The sequence below is a fragment of the Bactrocera latifrons genome, unplaced genomic scaffold (genome assembly GCF_001853355.1).
Source record: "Bactrocera latifrons isolate USDA-ARS-PBARC rearing strain unplaced genomic scaffold, ASM185335v1 scaffold_63, whole genome shotgun sequence".
NCBI lineage: Eukaryota > Metazoa > Arthropoda > Insecta > Diptera > Tephritidae > Bactrocera > Bactrocera latifrons.
The window spans coordinates 610,623-626,673 of NW_017537301.1; the positions used below are offsets into that span (position 1 = coordinate 610,623).

At 36.1% G+C, this 16,051-nt stretch overlaps 2 protein-coding genes across 2 annotated transcripts in view; one reads left to right on the forward strand and one right to left on the reverse strand.

The window, feature by feature from the left end:
• Positions 1-2,412: 2,412 nt before the first annotated feature.
• Positions 2,413-16,051, reverse strand: part of LOC108975293 (tubby-related protein 4) — a 17,285-nt gene continuing 3,646 nt past the window's right edge. Inside the window, exons 3-12 of the mRNA XM_018943670.1 lie at positions 9,508-9,672; positions 8,870-9,329; positions 8,293-8,801; positions 8,008-8,236; positions 7,674-7,936; positions 6,084-7,442; positions 5,125-5,859; positions 3,773-4,105; positions 2,626-2,817; positions 2,413-2,551 (exon numbers count right to left, since the gene is read on the reverse strand). Coding sequence (XP_018799215.1) covers positions 2,435-2,551; positions 2,626-2,817; positions 3,773-4,105; positions 5,125-5,859; positions 6,084-7,442; positions 7,674-7,936; positions 8,008-8,236; positions 8,293-8,801; positions 8,870-9,329; positions 9,508-9,672 — 4,362 coding nt within the window. The 3' untranslated portion in view covers positions 2,413-2,434. The remainder of the gene's footprint in view (positions 2,552-2,625; positions 2,818-3,772; positions 4,106-5,124; positions 5,860-6,083; positions 7,443-7,673; positions 7,937-8,007; positions 8,237-8,292; positions 8,802-8,869; positions 9,330-9,507; positions 9,673-16,051) is intronic.
• Positions 12,773-16,037, forward strand: LOC108975294. Its single transcript, XM_018943671.1, has 4 exons — positions 12,773-13,185; positions 14,925-15,303; positions 15,375-15,502; positions 15,576-16,037. Exons 1-4 carry the CDS (start codon positions 12,949-12,951, stop codon positions 15,990-15,992), a joined length of 1,161 nt encoding a protein of 386 aa, XP_018799216.1. The 5' UTR covers positions 12,773-12,948; the 3' UTR covers positions 15,993-16,037.

Sequence of the window (16,051 nt, forward strand, 5' to 3'; positions counted from 1 at the left end):
AGGTCGAATATCTCCTAAACTAAGCGTTTGCGGTACCTCTTTCCAACGGTACCTTCAAATCGCGGCGCCAAAGAAATCGGAATTGTGCCTGAACTCTTACCAAAAGACCTGAATTATAACTTTATTTACTCACCAAATTAAATTCACTAAATTTCCTTACGTAAATGTAATGTTGAAAAAAGCTTAGCTATAACCCAATATAATGAAAATCATTGAAATGTTGTGAAATTCATATTGGTAAAATACATTTATTGAATAAATCACGAATACTTTTCATGTACTCTAATTGTGCTGCATTCTTTGTATCTACTTACGAATGTACATATGTATGTATGCAATAATGTTTATTTCTTTAGTTTTGTATTAGCAATGCAAGGTGAAAGTATTGTACATATTTCCTGACATATAAATGTATTTAAGACTCTTGTGAGTGTATGCGTTCTATCTTCATACTTTGTCGATTGTTTTATCTGTAATAACATATTGTACATAGTATTTAATTAAATAGTACCTGACTAGTTAATTTACAATATTTTAGAAATCTTTTGCAATATTAATTATTAACTAGCGCGATTTAGAATTGAATAGCAAATKTAGAAATTGCGACTAACTACATATCCGATTACGAAGCAAAAATGTATTTTATTTAAAAGCATGTTAAAATTCATACATACATATTATTATAAAAAATATTTCACCCATTTTTCGAAAGGATGTATATTTGTTTGCTTTATTAAATTTCACTCCATTGCTGCCACTTAAACACCTTTTTATAATAATCGYTACACACCTGCATACATGACTTTGCATGCCACTTAATTAAAGTAAAGTCATTTTCAAATTAATACTTTAGTTTTGAATATATAGCACATGGTATATACATGGGCTGCGTATTTAAAGCAAGAAAGTGTTGAACAGACAATCTGTACCTGAATGTAAAATATGTATGAGTATTGCAGATATTAAGTTCAATTATAGTTCTTATAAGAATTATTTTATTTTTTATGGTAATTAATTACGTTTAATATTTTCACATGTTTGTATTATATTAATTATTATTTTTAAATAAAATGGATCGGAATAAGAGTTGTTAAAACTATCATTATAAAATATATGTGTAAATACAACATTATTCAGAATGTACATGTATCGAAGGACGCAGTAAGTGTAAATGCTTAAAAGAAATTCATTTACAAAATTTAATAATTATCAGAGTAGTTACTAAAAATTGTTTAGCAAGACAGATAAATTATGCAAATTGCTTTCGGTAGATATTAACAGGTGAACTTTTTTTTGCAATACGTGTCTTCATTTTTAGAATGYGTACTTCACTTAGGAAACTGAATGCGGTTGTCGGACAAATTTCAGATACTCATATAATATTAGAAAATGTTACTTTGCCAAAACAGCTTTTTAATTTATATTTTCATTATATATAAAAAACTAATAATAATCGTAATTTATAATTTATATTAAAAAAAAAAATATTTATCGTTAACTACCGTTTATTAAGCGTAAAACGTTGCAACTACAATTCATATTGATTAAAACTTAAATGTACTTATGTGTGTTATAGACTATTTGTGCGCAAATCTATAAATTAACGGTAAACTACTCGTATATGTTTCTATTCTAGCTACATATGTTGTTTTTTCTGTACAAATAAATTAGTAAATGTATCTATGTATATTAACTACGCAAAAAAAAAAAAAACAAAAACAAAAAACATCAAACGGATCGCTTACTCAAATGTTTAGATTTTGTTAGGCACTATAAATTGGTGCCACGAATTAAAATGTCTGTATTGTCTTGGTAAAATTAATATAATTTTTTCGTAGGTATAACTAATTAAAAGATATAGAGGAAGATGTTTGAATGATTGTGGCATTGAAGTTTTTTCTACTTGTTCGAGTGTTGCGTGGATCAATATGATGATACAAAAGGATAATCTCAAGCTGCGTGACTACTACATTTGCAATACTAAAATAGCTCATTTTTAGGGCTCATTCAAAGAACGCAATGGATATAACTTTCTCGAGACGTAAATCTAATCATACGCGTACACAAATTTCCGCTGGAATGCCAACCTTCGATTAACCAATTATATATAAAAAGAATTGAAGCGATTAGCAGAAACGATCCGTGTAAATTGACTGTTATAATATCTAATAAATGTATGTATGTATGTATAAGCTACATTCACCTAAGTGTACATATGCACTATTTATGCCGCAAACAAATATTTGTATAGAGATGTATGTATGTATAATAAAACTTTAGGCCCCTTTATTACGAGTATTTTACGCTTAATACTTAGAATCACTGAATCACTCTCGTTTATCAATAAAGTCAGACGACCAGTGCTTTTTTTCAATTAATTTATATATAAATACATACAAACATATGTATATATGTATGTACATATGTTATATATTTATTTCAACCGTTGTGTAACATTGGCGAGCGCAACAGCGAACGCTTGTAATGCCGAAAATGGATATTGAAAATCCAATGTGTATGCATTGCCATCGATCCGTCCGAATTGCATTACCTAAAAAGATTTTTAATTGAAAAATTTTGTAACTGTTTCGTTAACAATGGAAATGTAATTTTTCTAGGAATTACCTGCTTGCCACGGAATTCAATTTGAAAATTTTTGGCTGACTCTTGTGTGACACGTCCACCAAAATCCAGCTGATACACCTGACTAAGCTCATTCCACATTGGCGCCTTGTTGTGCATCACGAATTCTCGTCGAACTGGAGCTGGACTTGAGTAGCTCGAAGAACCATTCGGCTCTATTTTACCACGTTTTAGCTGGTGGGAATAACAAATGCATTGTGTTAACAAAAATGTTTTGCATTATAATGTATTTGACTGTAATTTTGTTAGTGTGTATGAATGCTCGTATATACTCGTGAATTTTCAAAAAAACATACATATATCGAATGAATGGTACATACATATATTTGAGAATATTCTCCCAAAATTGTATGCTGATCCGAATTCGGTTGACTCGGAGATATGAGTGTATTTCTAAGAATTTTTTAACTTAGTGTGTACTGTTTTCAGAGTCATTAAGGAAATTTTCTCCGAAACAGCGAAACCGATCGACTTCAAAACTTTCACATAATATTTTTAGATATATTTGCCAGGTCTTTTAAGCCACTCTGGAGAGTAAACTAAGAAAAAAGAAGTTTTTTGGCCATTTTTCCAAATATCAAAATTTATATTCCTTCGAGGATTACCTGTACTCGTCTATAGTAATAATATTTTTTGGGGTTTTTGGATTTGAGACAATTTTCTCACCATCGGACACCTTTTTCGGAGCTCTTTCTGGAGATCGGTTATGGGATCAAGGGAATATAAAACTTTTCAAAAAGAATTTCCGACTAAAAAAAATCCATAAATTCAAATTATTTTATAATATTAAAAGTGTCAATATTATAGAAATCACACCTTAGTGCTACTAGTTATTACAACCCATATTTTCAATGACAAAATTACTCATATACATACATACTATATGTGCGAATATGAGGGAATGGAAAACTGTTATTTTTATCTGCAAGGCTCTATTTAACAACAGTGAGCCCTTTAAACCACTGCTGTGTAAATTTGCCAATTCATCGAAATAAAAATTTAGTGGCCCATAAAATATATGTGTACATACATGCAACATATTCTTTCACTTATGTATATATACATATTTGTATTATATACATATATATTTTATAAACCTACATAGATATACATATGTATATATACTCACCTTTTGTAGTAGCTGTGCCTTTTGGAATGTTTCCAAATCACGATATTGCCTATTGTAACTGGCACCACCGTTTTCTTCGCCTGACCCATTTGTACCGTTGCCTTCGTCATCTGAACTTTCTATGAGGCATTGTTTTTTGCGATAGCGCCTATTTAGCAGAGGTGAATTCAAAAAGTGCCGAATGGGCGAACTACTCTGACGTTTGTTCTTTTTACTAACGGCTGGCGATGCTGGCGAGCTTCGTGGTAGGCGTTTTGGTGTGGCGGGCGGTGTGAGACGTCCCTCGTCGAGGTCTCGTAAACGGCTGATTATGTTCTCTAACGTTGTAAGTGCCTGTAAATTGCATATGTGGTAAATACATTTCGAAATCGTTTGAATAAATGCAATTCAATGTTAGATGTGTTCGTGTGTATGTATGTTTCACAAGAGCGTGATCGATCAAACAAATTTTAATAAATTTGACGAAATAACTTAATTTAGTTTAAATACGTAATAATATTAGAGCTCTGTACGAATATGATATGGTGCACTTATTCGGCGATTATTGCAACGAAAATCATTGTATGTAATACTTGTATGTGGGTATTGGGTTATCCCAAGGTCGTTTTTTTTTATTGTTMGCTAAGATATATTAAGTGCTGACTGATATATTCCGTATAAAGTCAACGGTAAGTTCGAAAATATTTCTATTACGTTTATTGGGATTGGAGACCCSATTTTACTAATTTTTGACACAAGGTTGGATTATTATCGAGAAAAAAGTCTTTCTCTTTTTCAATAATGTATTTGAACTTAACCCTTAGCTTAGGTAAAAACTCAGCTCTATGAAGTGGTATCCGGCTCAGCTCTATTTGGTATCCGGTGGCTTGGAAAGTTTTTGGAGACTTGTTCGATTTTGAGAATTTTTATTTGGTATATCTTAAATGGACTATTTGTGTATAGCCAAAATCCTCATTAGTGCTTTATTAATACACTGTGAAGTGTAAGGATCAGATGAAATTCAAAAGCCCGATTTCATCCATTTATACACTATGACATAAGGGTACAAAATAAATTGTAATGAAAAAAATTTCGTTGAAATTGGTCGAGTAGTTGATGAGTTTGGTCAGTATAGTTTTAGTGGTCTATGAAATAAGTCAACTCATGTCGTCATCCTGATTATCTATTTATTTACAACTATATGACTATTTGTAGCAACCTGTTTCGTCAGTTTAACAAAATTAGCAGTTTTTCCGTTATTTATTATTGACGTATACGGTTTCACAGATTCACGCCCGGTGATGCAAGCGCGGTATTTCATACTCATACAACATATACGTAACATTTAGGTAACTATAACTGTATTGTAATACCTGCGCTTGTAAAGAGACAGAAGCTTTAGTTTCCACCGGCGTGGCCTCAATGGCATTCCCATTCGTGCTTGGGCATTGTGTGTGTCCCAAGTAATCGCGTTGATTTTTTACAGTAGTCACATTATTTTGGGTCTCTCTACGTCGCCAGCGTACCTCGGTTAATTGTTTAACGAAGTTAAATCCATTATCATTTTTACGACCCAGCAACGGTGTGGTGCTTTCGGTGTTCGTTTCACTGCTACTACCAGTTTCTTTGCTGCGACTTCTGATGCCAAAACGATGCTTTCGCGTGAATAGTGGACTGTCGGTGAAGCTAGTGATTACGTCCAACTTTTTCTTTCTCGGTGTTCCGCCCGTTTTACGTTGACTTTGTTTTTGCTGTTCCTGACTCTTATATAAACTTTCATAAATATGCGTGTTGGCTGTGAAGTCCTTCTTCTGCGGGGTGGACACTATACGTATTTTCTCTTCCTTCTTTGGTTGCTCGTCGATTGCAGTTTGGACTGGCTGGCAATGTTTACATTGTTCGTTGGGACTAACGCTTYTGTGACATTTAAAACATTTTGTCGGTTCATTGGTGTCGGTGCCGCTTGTTTTACCTTCAGCGATTTCTTGAAGTTTTCGTGGTGCTTTTTCGGGTTCTTTGCTGCTTAATTTTGTTTGACTGAAGACTAATTCGCAGGAATCCAGACTTTTTGATTTTCCCGATCTTTCCAACTTTGGTTTGCGGGAGTCCTGGATTAGGAAATGTTAAAAAAGTTTTCATGATTTTAGATTTTTATAATGTTGCTGATTAGTTCGAGATTCGGTTACATCAAAAGTTTTAAGCGTTTTTTGGGCATGATAAAAACCAATAATGAATGATACATTTTTCTCAGACATTTTATTAAGTCAGAGGTTAGTGTTAAAAGTAGGTAATTTAAAAACCGCTGTTAGAAAAATTTGCCTACTTGTCTTACCTCATTATTTTGACGTTTTTTTCTAGTCTTACGTTTGTCTACTAATATCAAACGTTTGGTGGGTGCGTCTCTTCGCAGCGCCATTAAGGCTTCGTCGGACGGTGTAATAGCATCCGAGTCCAAATAACCAACACTACAACTTCTGGTAATCGAATCGGGTAGAGCAGGCGCGATGGACACTACCGTTGTTGTGCGCTTCATCCGAACTTCGACGGGCGTAGAGACGGGAGTGAAAGTTATCAAAGCTTGCTGGGTGGGCGATTGAACTTCTTCATCTATATACGAAATATCTCGACGTTTTGTGTTGTTATTGTTAACGGGATTATTATTTGCTGTGAAATTACTGCTACACGCTGCTGTTTTGAGTCTTGCATCCATACGTTCAAGGTTCAAATTAAGATTTAAAGGTACTGGGTTGACATGACTATTTGTAGACCGAATCATTTCGGGCAGCAAAACATTCTTCACTTGCACAACATTGTTAGCGTAATCCGTATTGCTGGAGTAGGACATAACCGTGGTTTGACCATTGCTCGAAACAGCGGGACGTTCGAATATTATATCCGTTGGTGCGACGGCATTTTTCGGTGATTGTAACGTTGGAACCGAACCATCACAGTACAGTGGCGATATAGCGTGGCGGGACTGTGAGCTCGAGTTCGAACTAGAACGACTGTAGTTGTTTTTGAAGCTACTATAGCCAGGTCCTAGGCTGCTACGTATACCCGGTGTAGTGGCAGTAATATTCTTCGGACGCACCATTTTGTTATTATTTGATCCGTTTGTGGTGTGAAGTAAATTGCCGGTCGGTARGTTGACTCTGGCGCCATTGTGATAACCATTTACCTCCTGTGATTCATTTGACGAATCATCATCATAAGATTCGGCTTTAGCCAATGGACTTAAGCCAGTGCTGCCTATCGCACACTGTATTCCATTGTTATTAAGTGCGTTTTTGTGTCGCGCCAATAGATGGTTAGGTCGWGGTGACATTGGTGCAATAGGTGGGGATAACTCGTTAAGGCGACGATGTGGGGCTGCCGCTGTTGATGTAGCTCTCATTTGGCTCTCGGCATTTGTCAGCAAGTTGTATGTATTGCCATTGCTTTTACTGCCATTGTGTAGAGCAGCATCATCTTCGTCTTCGGAAAAAATGTTCGGATTAAAAGTTGGATCCGGACCCGAAGGAAAGTCGTCACGCAGTTCTGTTATAACTAGTGTCATTTGCCTTGGCTGCAGATGCAATAGGGACGTTTTATACGTTATTTGGCCTAAATTGGCTGGGACGGTTTTGGCAAGTCCATGAATTTTAAATTTGGTACCCCAAATATTTGAGGTAACCTCAACCAGTTTTTCTTCCTTTAGAATGTAAATAAAATCGGTTATTTTTTTGGTGCATTATAGTAAATGAATTTCAAGATGATGCTAATTATTTCAATATATGTACATATAAATAAAAAAAAATAATAATAATTTGACCTCACTTCTGAAATAATTGAATAACGTCACTAGAGACTAATCTTCTGATGCAACAATGGCATACAATTACCCTTTTTAAAATGTGCTAAAATAATATGAAACATGGCCTACCTCAGGAAGTGTATCAACGTAAGCGAGTTCATCCAAGCTATCGGGATCAATATTGGTGTTCACGGAATATTTTTCTCCATTGCTCTGATTTCGCTTTTTCTGTCGCAATTTGCGATGGCGTATTGGACGTGGAGAGCTACGGTAACGTTCTTCAAACTCACTATCGGAAGAATCCGTTCTGCCGCTTTGTCCGGTAGTTGTAGATTGGCTCGAGCCGGAAGAGCTTTTCCATTCTGGTGAGTATTGCATGAAAACCGGGGAATCTATTAATAAAAGTAAYACGAAAAGAAACAAAAGTTGATCAATATAAATAAAGGCGTATTTATATACACACCATTCGCTTGCGGATCAAATATCACGAACTCTGGACGTATTTTCGAGGTGCGTTTACCCTTGAGTAGCGGCACAAGGCCACCTAAATACTCCAAATAGAGTGTGTAGCAAATGCCTGTATTTTGGGTCGGATCCTCGTCGTGTCGTATCATGGTGCAGTGCAAGCGTGTCGAACACATTGGTGGCCGGGAGACAAACTCACGTACGGATTTAAGATCAGGTACACAGCACTGCAAATAAAATAAGATTTTTATATGTGGCCCAGTTGAAGTGGTATCACACTTACTCTTATTGTTTGAGCAAAAAGATTGCCAATCAGACTCCTAATTCGTGACGGCAACGGTAGCAAGGGCAACGATCGCTCTGAGCCAATGCTTGCCTGTATTTGTAGGCGACATAACATTTGGAGTGATGCTATACGCCTGGAGACCCACGCAATGTGCACTTGGGTGCCAGTCGCAATGAACAGACGCTTGTCGTTGTGACCCCATGTAAGGGCGGACACCGTGGCGGAGGTATTCGGTAAGCGTGTTTGGTACAGTATTTTGCCAGATTCGGTGTAAAATTTCAATATATTTTCATAAATCGGCGCCCCTTGTTGGTCAAACGTGTTCAACGAAGTCTGCGCAGTGCCAGCAACAGCGAGCAATTCACGCGAATTACTCCATTCCATTGCCATGCCTATGCTGCCGCTAAGCCCTGTGTTGATATGTGCAGGCGATACGTCATCGTAAGACTTTATTAAGTATATAAAGCCATTTTGAAAGCTAACAGCCAATACAAAAGAACGTTTAGCTGCAAGAGAAAGCGTGGTATTGTTAAGTAACTGGATCAGGMATATCTCAAAGTATTGTACAACTCACAAGCATTGGTAACACCTGGCTCGGATTCTTCACCCTCCTCCATTTTGAACTTTTCACATGACCACGCCATTGCTGTTATGCCAACATCATTGGCGAGCTGCACTTGCGACACCATCGCTCCATGCACGTCCATAACGATGATCTGGCCATGTGTGGTGCCAAAATATACTTGCTGATCGTCTGGTGTCCAAAGACCGCATGTAATGGTCGACTCCAGATTCAACATTGATGACCAATAACGCTGACCGGCTACCGAGCCTACAAGCACAAAACCGTCCTGATAGCAAATTAGTGCCATACGTCCATCGTGCGACCAGGAGAAGTACGTAACCGGCGTATTGCGATCGTTAATCAGTTCGATGGACCAACGGCCTTCATATTTGATCCACACAAATATGATACCGGAACTATCACACGAAGCCAATTTCTGATATGGTTCATTCCATTTCACCAAAATCACCTGGAAAGAAAATATCGTTTTACAAAAACATTTTGCAAACAATCTGAACAACATTTGGGCATTTTGTGTTACAAAAGAATTGCCATGCTTGAGTAGCCTAACTTATGCTTCTTAAGAGWAATAAAAATCATTGAAATGCTCGTTTAGTAGTAAGATTAATTGTTGTAAATATACTTACATCGGATCGATGCCCACGCAGATTGTAATTGGTACGCGTCGGAAAATCCAAATTTCTGCGACAATGTGAGGTTGTAAATGTCACGCCGACAATGCCGCGAATATTACCGGTAGCCAGCCATCCTTCTTGGTAATAGTTTGTTCGATTCAGTTTCCAGCCCTCGTCCTATTGGAAATATTTAAAGAAATAGGTAATTTTATTGTCAACCAGGGGATCGAAATCCAAGCAATTTTTTATATACATATACCATATATAACTCATACACTGGCACATACAGAAGGTTTGTTAAAAAAATTATAATAATTATATTAGTTGGGGTAGTATCGACCCGATTTTATATATTTTTCTCAAAATCACATGTTATCAATTTATCATATACTAAAAAACYAATCCTATATTGTAAAGTCAGCCGGAGGAGGCATTCAGTCAGCGTGAATTTTTGAGATAAGCTGTTTTTACATCCTGTGGTTCTTCTCAACTGTTCGGACGAGTTATTTCAAAAATCAATTTCGTTTGAATATAATAAAATTGTAAACTATTGTTAAGAGAACTTTTACAATATTTGTTTAATCGCACGAATCGAATCTATTCGATTTTTCAATAGAAAATAAATAATGCATTTGGTGATCCCTKAATGTTCGACAAATGTTTCTTCAAAAGATGTATTAAATTTTATGTATTCTGATGATTGAAAACACTTCCTAGAGAATAACGGATTCACTGGGGTAGGTCAGAAGATCAAACGATAGCTTTATAAAAAATGAGTAGTCTATATTGTGTACCACTGTATCAACATTCAAAATTTATTTTCCTAGAAGCGGTAAATCACCATCAAAAGGGGGTATCTCATCCGATGCTGATTGTTGCTTTTCATTGGGCTACCCAGAGGATACTTGGTCAAAGACCGGTAGTCGTGAGCTGCTTGAGCCATATCCACTCCCAAGTGAATAGCGATCAGAGAACTTTCCTCATTTTCGTGAACTTCTACACATGACTCCATCCTCCAACTCTTACCAACAGGTGCTACTTCGGACTGAGTAGGYAATTGAGAAGCAAAGTCCTCTCTCGACGAGCAAAAACSAAACTCTATGAGTCACTCATAGTTCCCGTCCTGCTATATGGTGCAGAGGCTTGGACGATGTCAACAACGGATGAGTCGACGTTGCGAGTTTTCGAAAGAAAAGTTCTGCGAAAGCTTATGGTGATTTGCGCGTTGGCCATGGCGAATATCGCATTCGATGGAACGATGAGCTGTATGAGATATATGACGACATGGCCATAGTTCAGCGAATTAAAAGACAGCGGCTACGCTGGCTAGGTCATGTTGTACGAATGGACGAAAACACTCCAGCTCTGAAGGTATTCGACGCTGTACCCGCCGGGGGAAGCAGAGGAAGAGGAAGACTTTCCCTCCGTTGGAAGGATCGGGTGGAAAAGGACCTGGCTACTCTTGGAATATCCAATTGGCGCCACGTAGCGAAAAGAAGAAACGACTGGCGCGCTGTTGTTAACTCGGCTATAATCGCGTAAGCGGTGTCTAMGCCAATTAAGAAGAAGAAGGTAAAACACCATGGCATATTTTGTTATAGAAAAGCTTTTGTAATATCCATTTACCATTTGTAGCCCCCTGATTTTGGATAGCCTATGCGGCATCACCAAGGAAATGGGAATAGGGTGAAATACTCGAATGTATCAGTAGCCAAATATTTATTCAGAAAGTGATATATATGGTCCGCTTCAGGACGACAGTAAAATAATATCGTTTTTAAAAGCATTTCCGTCCCAAAACTCTATTTTAAGGGGTTTATGGGTTTAAAAAAATAGATTTTTAGATTGTCTCATTAAATTTTCCTAAATTTTCAAGTTGATCCGAATAATACTGCCGCAGAACAAAAACATTTCCGCCCTGAGAACTTGTGCGCTTGAGGCTAGCTAGGCTACCGTCGTTAAACCCGTTTTTCTCGAAACTGTGTTTTTGAAGTCGATTGGCCATATTTCTTGAGAACTATTTAATCGATTTTCATAAAATTTTATACAGAACTTTGAGATATAATTCTTAAAGACGTAGACATTACAACTATTTGAAAAAAAAAATGTTGCAAAATTTTTACTGGAAATTTAATTTTTTTTGTAAAAATGTCTGCCAAATATCCAATTTTCAGTTTTTGTTCTTTCGTAAAAGTTCTATGTTAAGGTTTTAACTAAAACAGGTATTTATTCACTTTAAATGATTCTGTTAGGAATTATCCWGCCAACGCAGGCGCATTTTTTTCAGAGGGATCGCCGGATTTGGCCGAGTTTAAACTATTTTTTTCGAAAACTTTCAGAATTTCATTGTGTGTATGTTTGTAGCAATAAAAAGGTTTAATAAAATATTTAATTTTTTATACGAGGAAAAAATTGTTGAAAATGGCTGTTTGTTACCAGAAAAACCCATGTAACCCCTTAAGTGACTCAGCATGCTCTCAGTTAAAGAAATTGTCTTCTAATGTCTTCATATATGAAAATAACATTGTGCGGTCTGCAGGAAATCCAAGAGACCTAGCTTCTGAGCATCTCCGAAGATATTCATATACTTCCCAGTAAAGACATGTATTATTAGCAAGCTACATAACTAGTTAATGCTCATGAAACAACAACTTTTGCTAATTAAATTTGCATTTTCCGTTCCGTAAGGGATTGTGTGTGAGCTGAATTTGCAACACATACCGGCATAAAGTCAACTGTAAGTGCAGCTCTGTGTGTGTTTAAGAGAACCCCTCTGTACACCAGGTCGTATGAGCAACGCTATCATCACCATGCATCACACACCCTTCCTGCGTCGCTTCATTCGTTGGCATATTTCTACTTCTGCATCGCTCTCATGAAAGGAAAAGCTCTCACGTTATTTTTATACACACGTTAAACACTTGAAGACACAACAGAGAGGCCCTTCGCAGGCAATGTATAACAGGTGTGTGTTCTTCAGTGCATTCAAATGGTGTTTATGCACTCAATAAAGCGATCTTAATATTTTTCAAAACAAAAATATTTTTATTTTGACTTTGCACACAGTATTCCACTAGCACGATACTATGAAGGCGCTTATATCTTGTATTTATGTATGTGTTTAAATAGTGTTTTGCCCTCTCAGAGCGCTTCTTGGCACACATTCGCAGTGTCTATATTTTAATCTCTCCAGCGAATTTTGAAATTTATTTTCGAAATTTCGAAAGTATTTCAGCTCTAACGAAGGAAAGATTTTCAGTTGTAACGAACACGCCGAGTCAACTAGAAGTAACCGATCGTGTCGTGTCGCCAAGCGTTCGCCACAGCGCGAATATTTTTGCTTTCGGTCATAATAATTTAGATGTTTTCGCAATTACGAAAATAAACCACTTTGTACGGGTATCTACGTGTTAGGAAATTTCAAAATTGTGTCATTGTACCCACAAAYTCGAGATGCGTCCAACGACAGTGCCGATTTGGCAATTTTTGCTAATTTTTGTCGCCGCTTCTCTACAGTCATTGGTCGAGTGTAAATCTTTTTTCGGCATTGGTACGCGCATCCACAATGATCAATTACTATTAAAAGACGTACAACAAGCACGTTCGGTCGGCGTCGATAAGGGGCAAGAAGTTGGCTTTAATTATGCCATTCCAGAGCCCATAACTTACATCGAAATAGTTTCCGAGCAAGTAAGGTCACATTTTGGTCACCCATTATACGAATATGTCACTTCTAAATATATACACATTTGTATTTATGTAAATTGTCTGTGCCTGTGTGTGTACGTGTGTGTACGAGTAAATGTTGCAAATTTCTATAAAATTCTAATTTCGAAACTATAGAGAATGTTTATGAAAATATGTACAGAAGTATTTCTGTATATTTACAAATATAATCTTGCAATTAGGCATCGCAAAAGGTCGAAAATATCGGAGGCGCTATTGCCGACATGTGCACTTTTATGCATGTGTGCTCACACACAAACAGATACACGTGAATATTATTCATTGAAATTGCTATATATTATTCACTCATATRATATTTATGGAAATTATAAAACAATTCAATTTTTTTCGCAAATGCCGATGAACTTCACATTTCCGTTATAATATTTGACGCGCGAAAACGAATGCACGAATATGTACTATATATGAGCGTATGTATGTACGTATGTAAGGAAATGATGCTGTAACTGGAAAAAGTCAAGTTCGTTAGTCTTGCAAATTAAATTTATCTACTTTTGTGTTGCAGTTGCTCAAAATTGTTTTATAAAGACTTCCTGTGGCTAAGCCGCCATAAATTATTTCGTTTCCTGTTTTTGCTTTCATTTCGTTTGCAGTTTTTTTGAGCAAGGCAAACGTTGCACAAGTGACGGGATGCTAGGTTCCTACGAAGGCCGACTGATGTGAACATAATATTTTGTRTCAAAACTGTTATTTTAGTTGCAGAGGATTAACCGGCATTAAAAAAGACATTTGTGCGTATGGATATGTATAAAATATGAGGAAAAATCAAACTAGAGTAGAAAAGACTTTTACTTCGGCWGCACCGAAGCTACAATAACCACCTAAGATGTATTTCTTATAGCATTAAATGGCATGAAAAGATTTTAATTTTGATTTTGATCAGCTAGTTTGAATGATAGTAGTCCGATTCGATTGTTTCTWCGCCATTAAAGAAAAAGAATATGTATTATCTGAACAATATATTCGGAGGTTATGACATTGACATTGAAAAGTACCATATAGTAATAAATATCGTAAATATATCTTGTTAAAAAAAAGTTTTTTGTGTGKCAGTATATTCTACAGTAGTCCAATATCTGACAGAATATCCAATAATCAGTATTTTGAAAGAAATGGACGGGTGCAGAAATTTGAGGTCGATATCTCAAAAATTGAGGGACAGGCAAACGAATATTGCCAATTTGGTTCATATCGTTACGCTGATCATTTGATATCTCCTTTGTACGGTCTCAGAGGCTTCCTTCTGGAAGTTACAAASTTCGTGACACACTTAGGGTATGTTAAGTATGTTCAGGCTACAATTTTTAGAAAGCAGTGCAACTCTTATAGGGACCTTTTGCGATAAAAGTTTTATAAATTCGCCTCCTTAAACCGCTCAAGATAATTGTAGCCTTTGAACAGTATTTTTTTAAAAATTTTGTTAAAAAAGTCATGATACATGTTAGATATGAATAGTTTATCTAGTTGGGTAACCCAAATATAGATATCTGAAAGAGGTTCTAAAGGTTTAGTCATTTGCATGCAAATAATATTAARTTCGTCGTTTTCTGTAAAGGAAAATATCTTAAATCTCTTTCTATATTTTCTATATGCATACATATATGTTCTCGTTGAATCTTCATTAAATTTATTTAAAAAAAAAAAATATTTGTAATGTTTTTGTGTTATATGTTTATCTTCAGAACGTTTTGGCCGATGTCAACTTCAGATATCAGGATAACTTGGTGGAAGGTAGCATAATTGCACTTAACAATGCAAACGCCACGGAAACAACTGAGAGTATGGAACCATTTGAAGTGCAGATATCTATTTATGGATTCAATGATACTGTACTCAATGTAAATCCATCGTATATACTGAATAGAGATCAGCAATTCCAAGGCATACTTGGACCATATTCTAGCGAAGACTTTGACTATGAAATTGATGATGATGACTTTGAAGAGACGGATAGGAAGAACACAAGTGAAGAAGCAGTAGATGAGTTGGAAGAAGATATGAGCTATACCGATGATTTTGGCGACCCAGATAAAATAATCGAATTAGGCATGCGTCAACCAGGTATAAATGATATTATATTATCTAAAACACTTAASTTTCCATTTATAATTAAACGGGAATTTCTTCGACAGATGATTACCTAGTGTATGAGACATACCAGACGTCACAAACTAACTCACAGGAGCCGTCAAACCACAGCGTTACGTTCTATTATATTGACAGCAATTTCATAACCTATGTGCGTTTCATAATATTTGATGTAAGTTGACTGTTTTTGTAACAAGCAAAAAATKTGTCAGAATTTTTTTTATGATTATAAATTCTATTCATAGCACACCGTCAACAAGGCGTCAGACGATTTCACTCCACCAGTAGCCGTGTACACTCACTTCTCTCCCAGTAGCTTGAAAGCTACCATCACTGACGCCAACACCACTAACCTATTTGTGCAGATGCTTATCTATGGTTATCAGCCAGACGATCTTCCAGTCGGCTACAAGCCATTTTTAACGAGCGTCCTCGATTTTACAACTGAATCGCCGTTAGAGCGTTTGAAAATGCTACTAAATGCAAAGTTAAACAAAAACCTCGACGATTCAGAGGAGATCAACTTCGAAACAGGGGAGAGATATTCATTTCCCAATAATAGCAGCACAACGGATGTGTCCACCAGAAACTATGTAAATGATTTTGCAGTATTCAACGTTATTTTGGTTTGTTTCTTAGTACATTTAAATCTCTTTGTATAAATTAGTTGTCACAAAAACAAAATCTAATGATAAAAGTAAAAGTGTTATGTGATTACATG

Coding starts and splice junctions, on each gene's coding strand:
- LOC108975294 (XM_018943671.1), top strand. CDS start 12,949: ATGCGTCCAACGACAGTGCCGATTTGGCAATTTTTGCTAATTTTTGTC. Junction 13,186..14,924: donor TCGAAATAGTTTCCGAGCAA/GTAAGGTCACAT, acceptor GTTTATCTTCAG/AACGTTTTGGCCGATGTCAA. Junction 15,304..15,374: donor ATTAGGCATGCGTCAACCAG/GTATAAATGATA, acceptor TTTCTTCGACAG/ATGATTACCTAGTGTATGAG.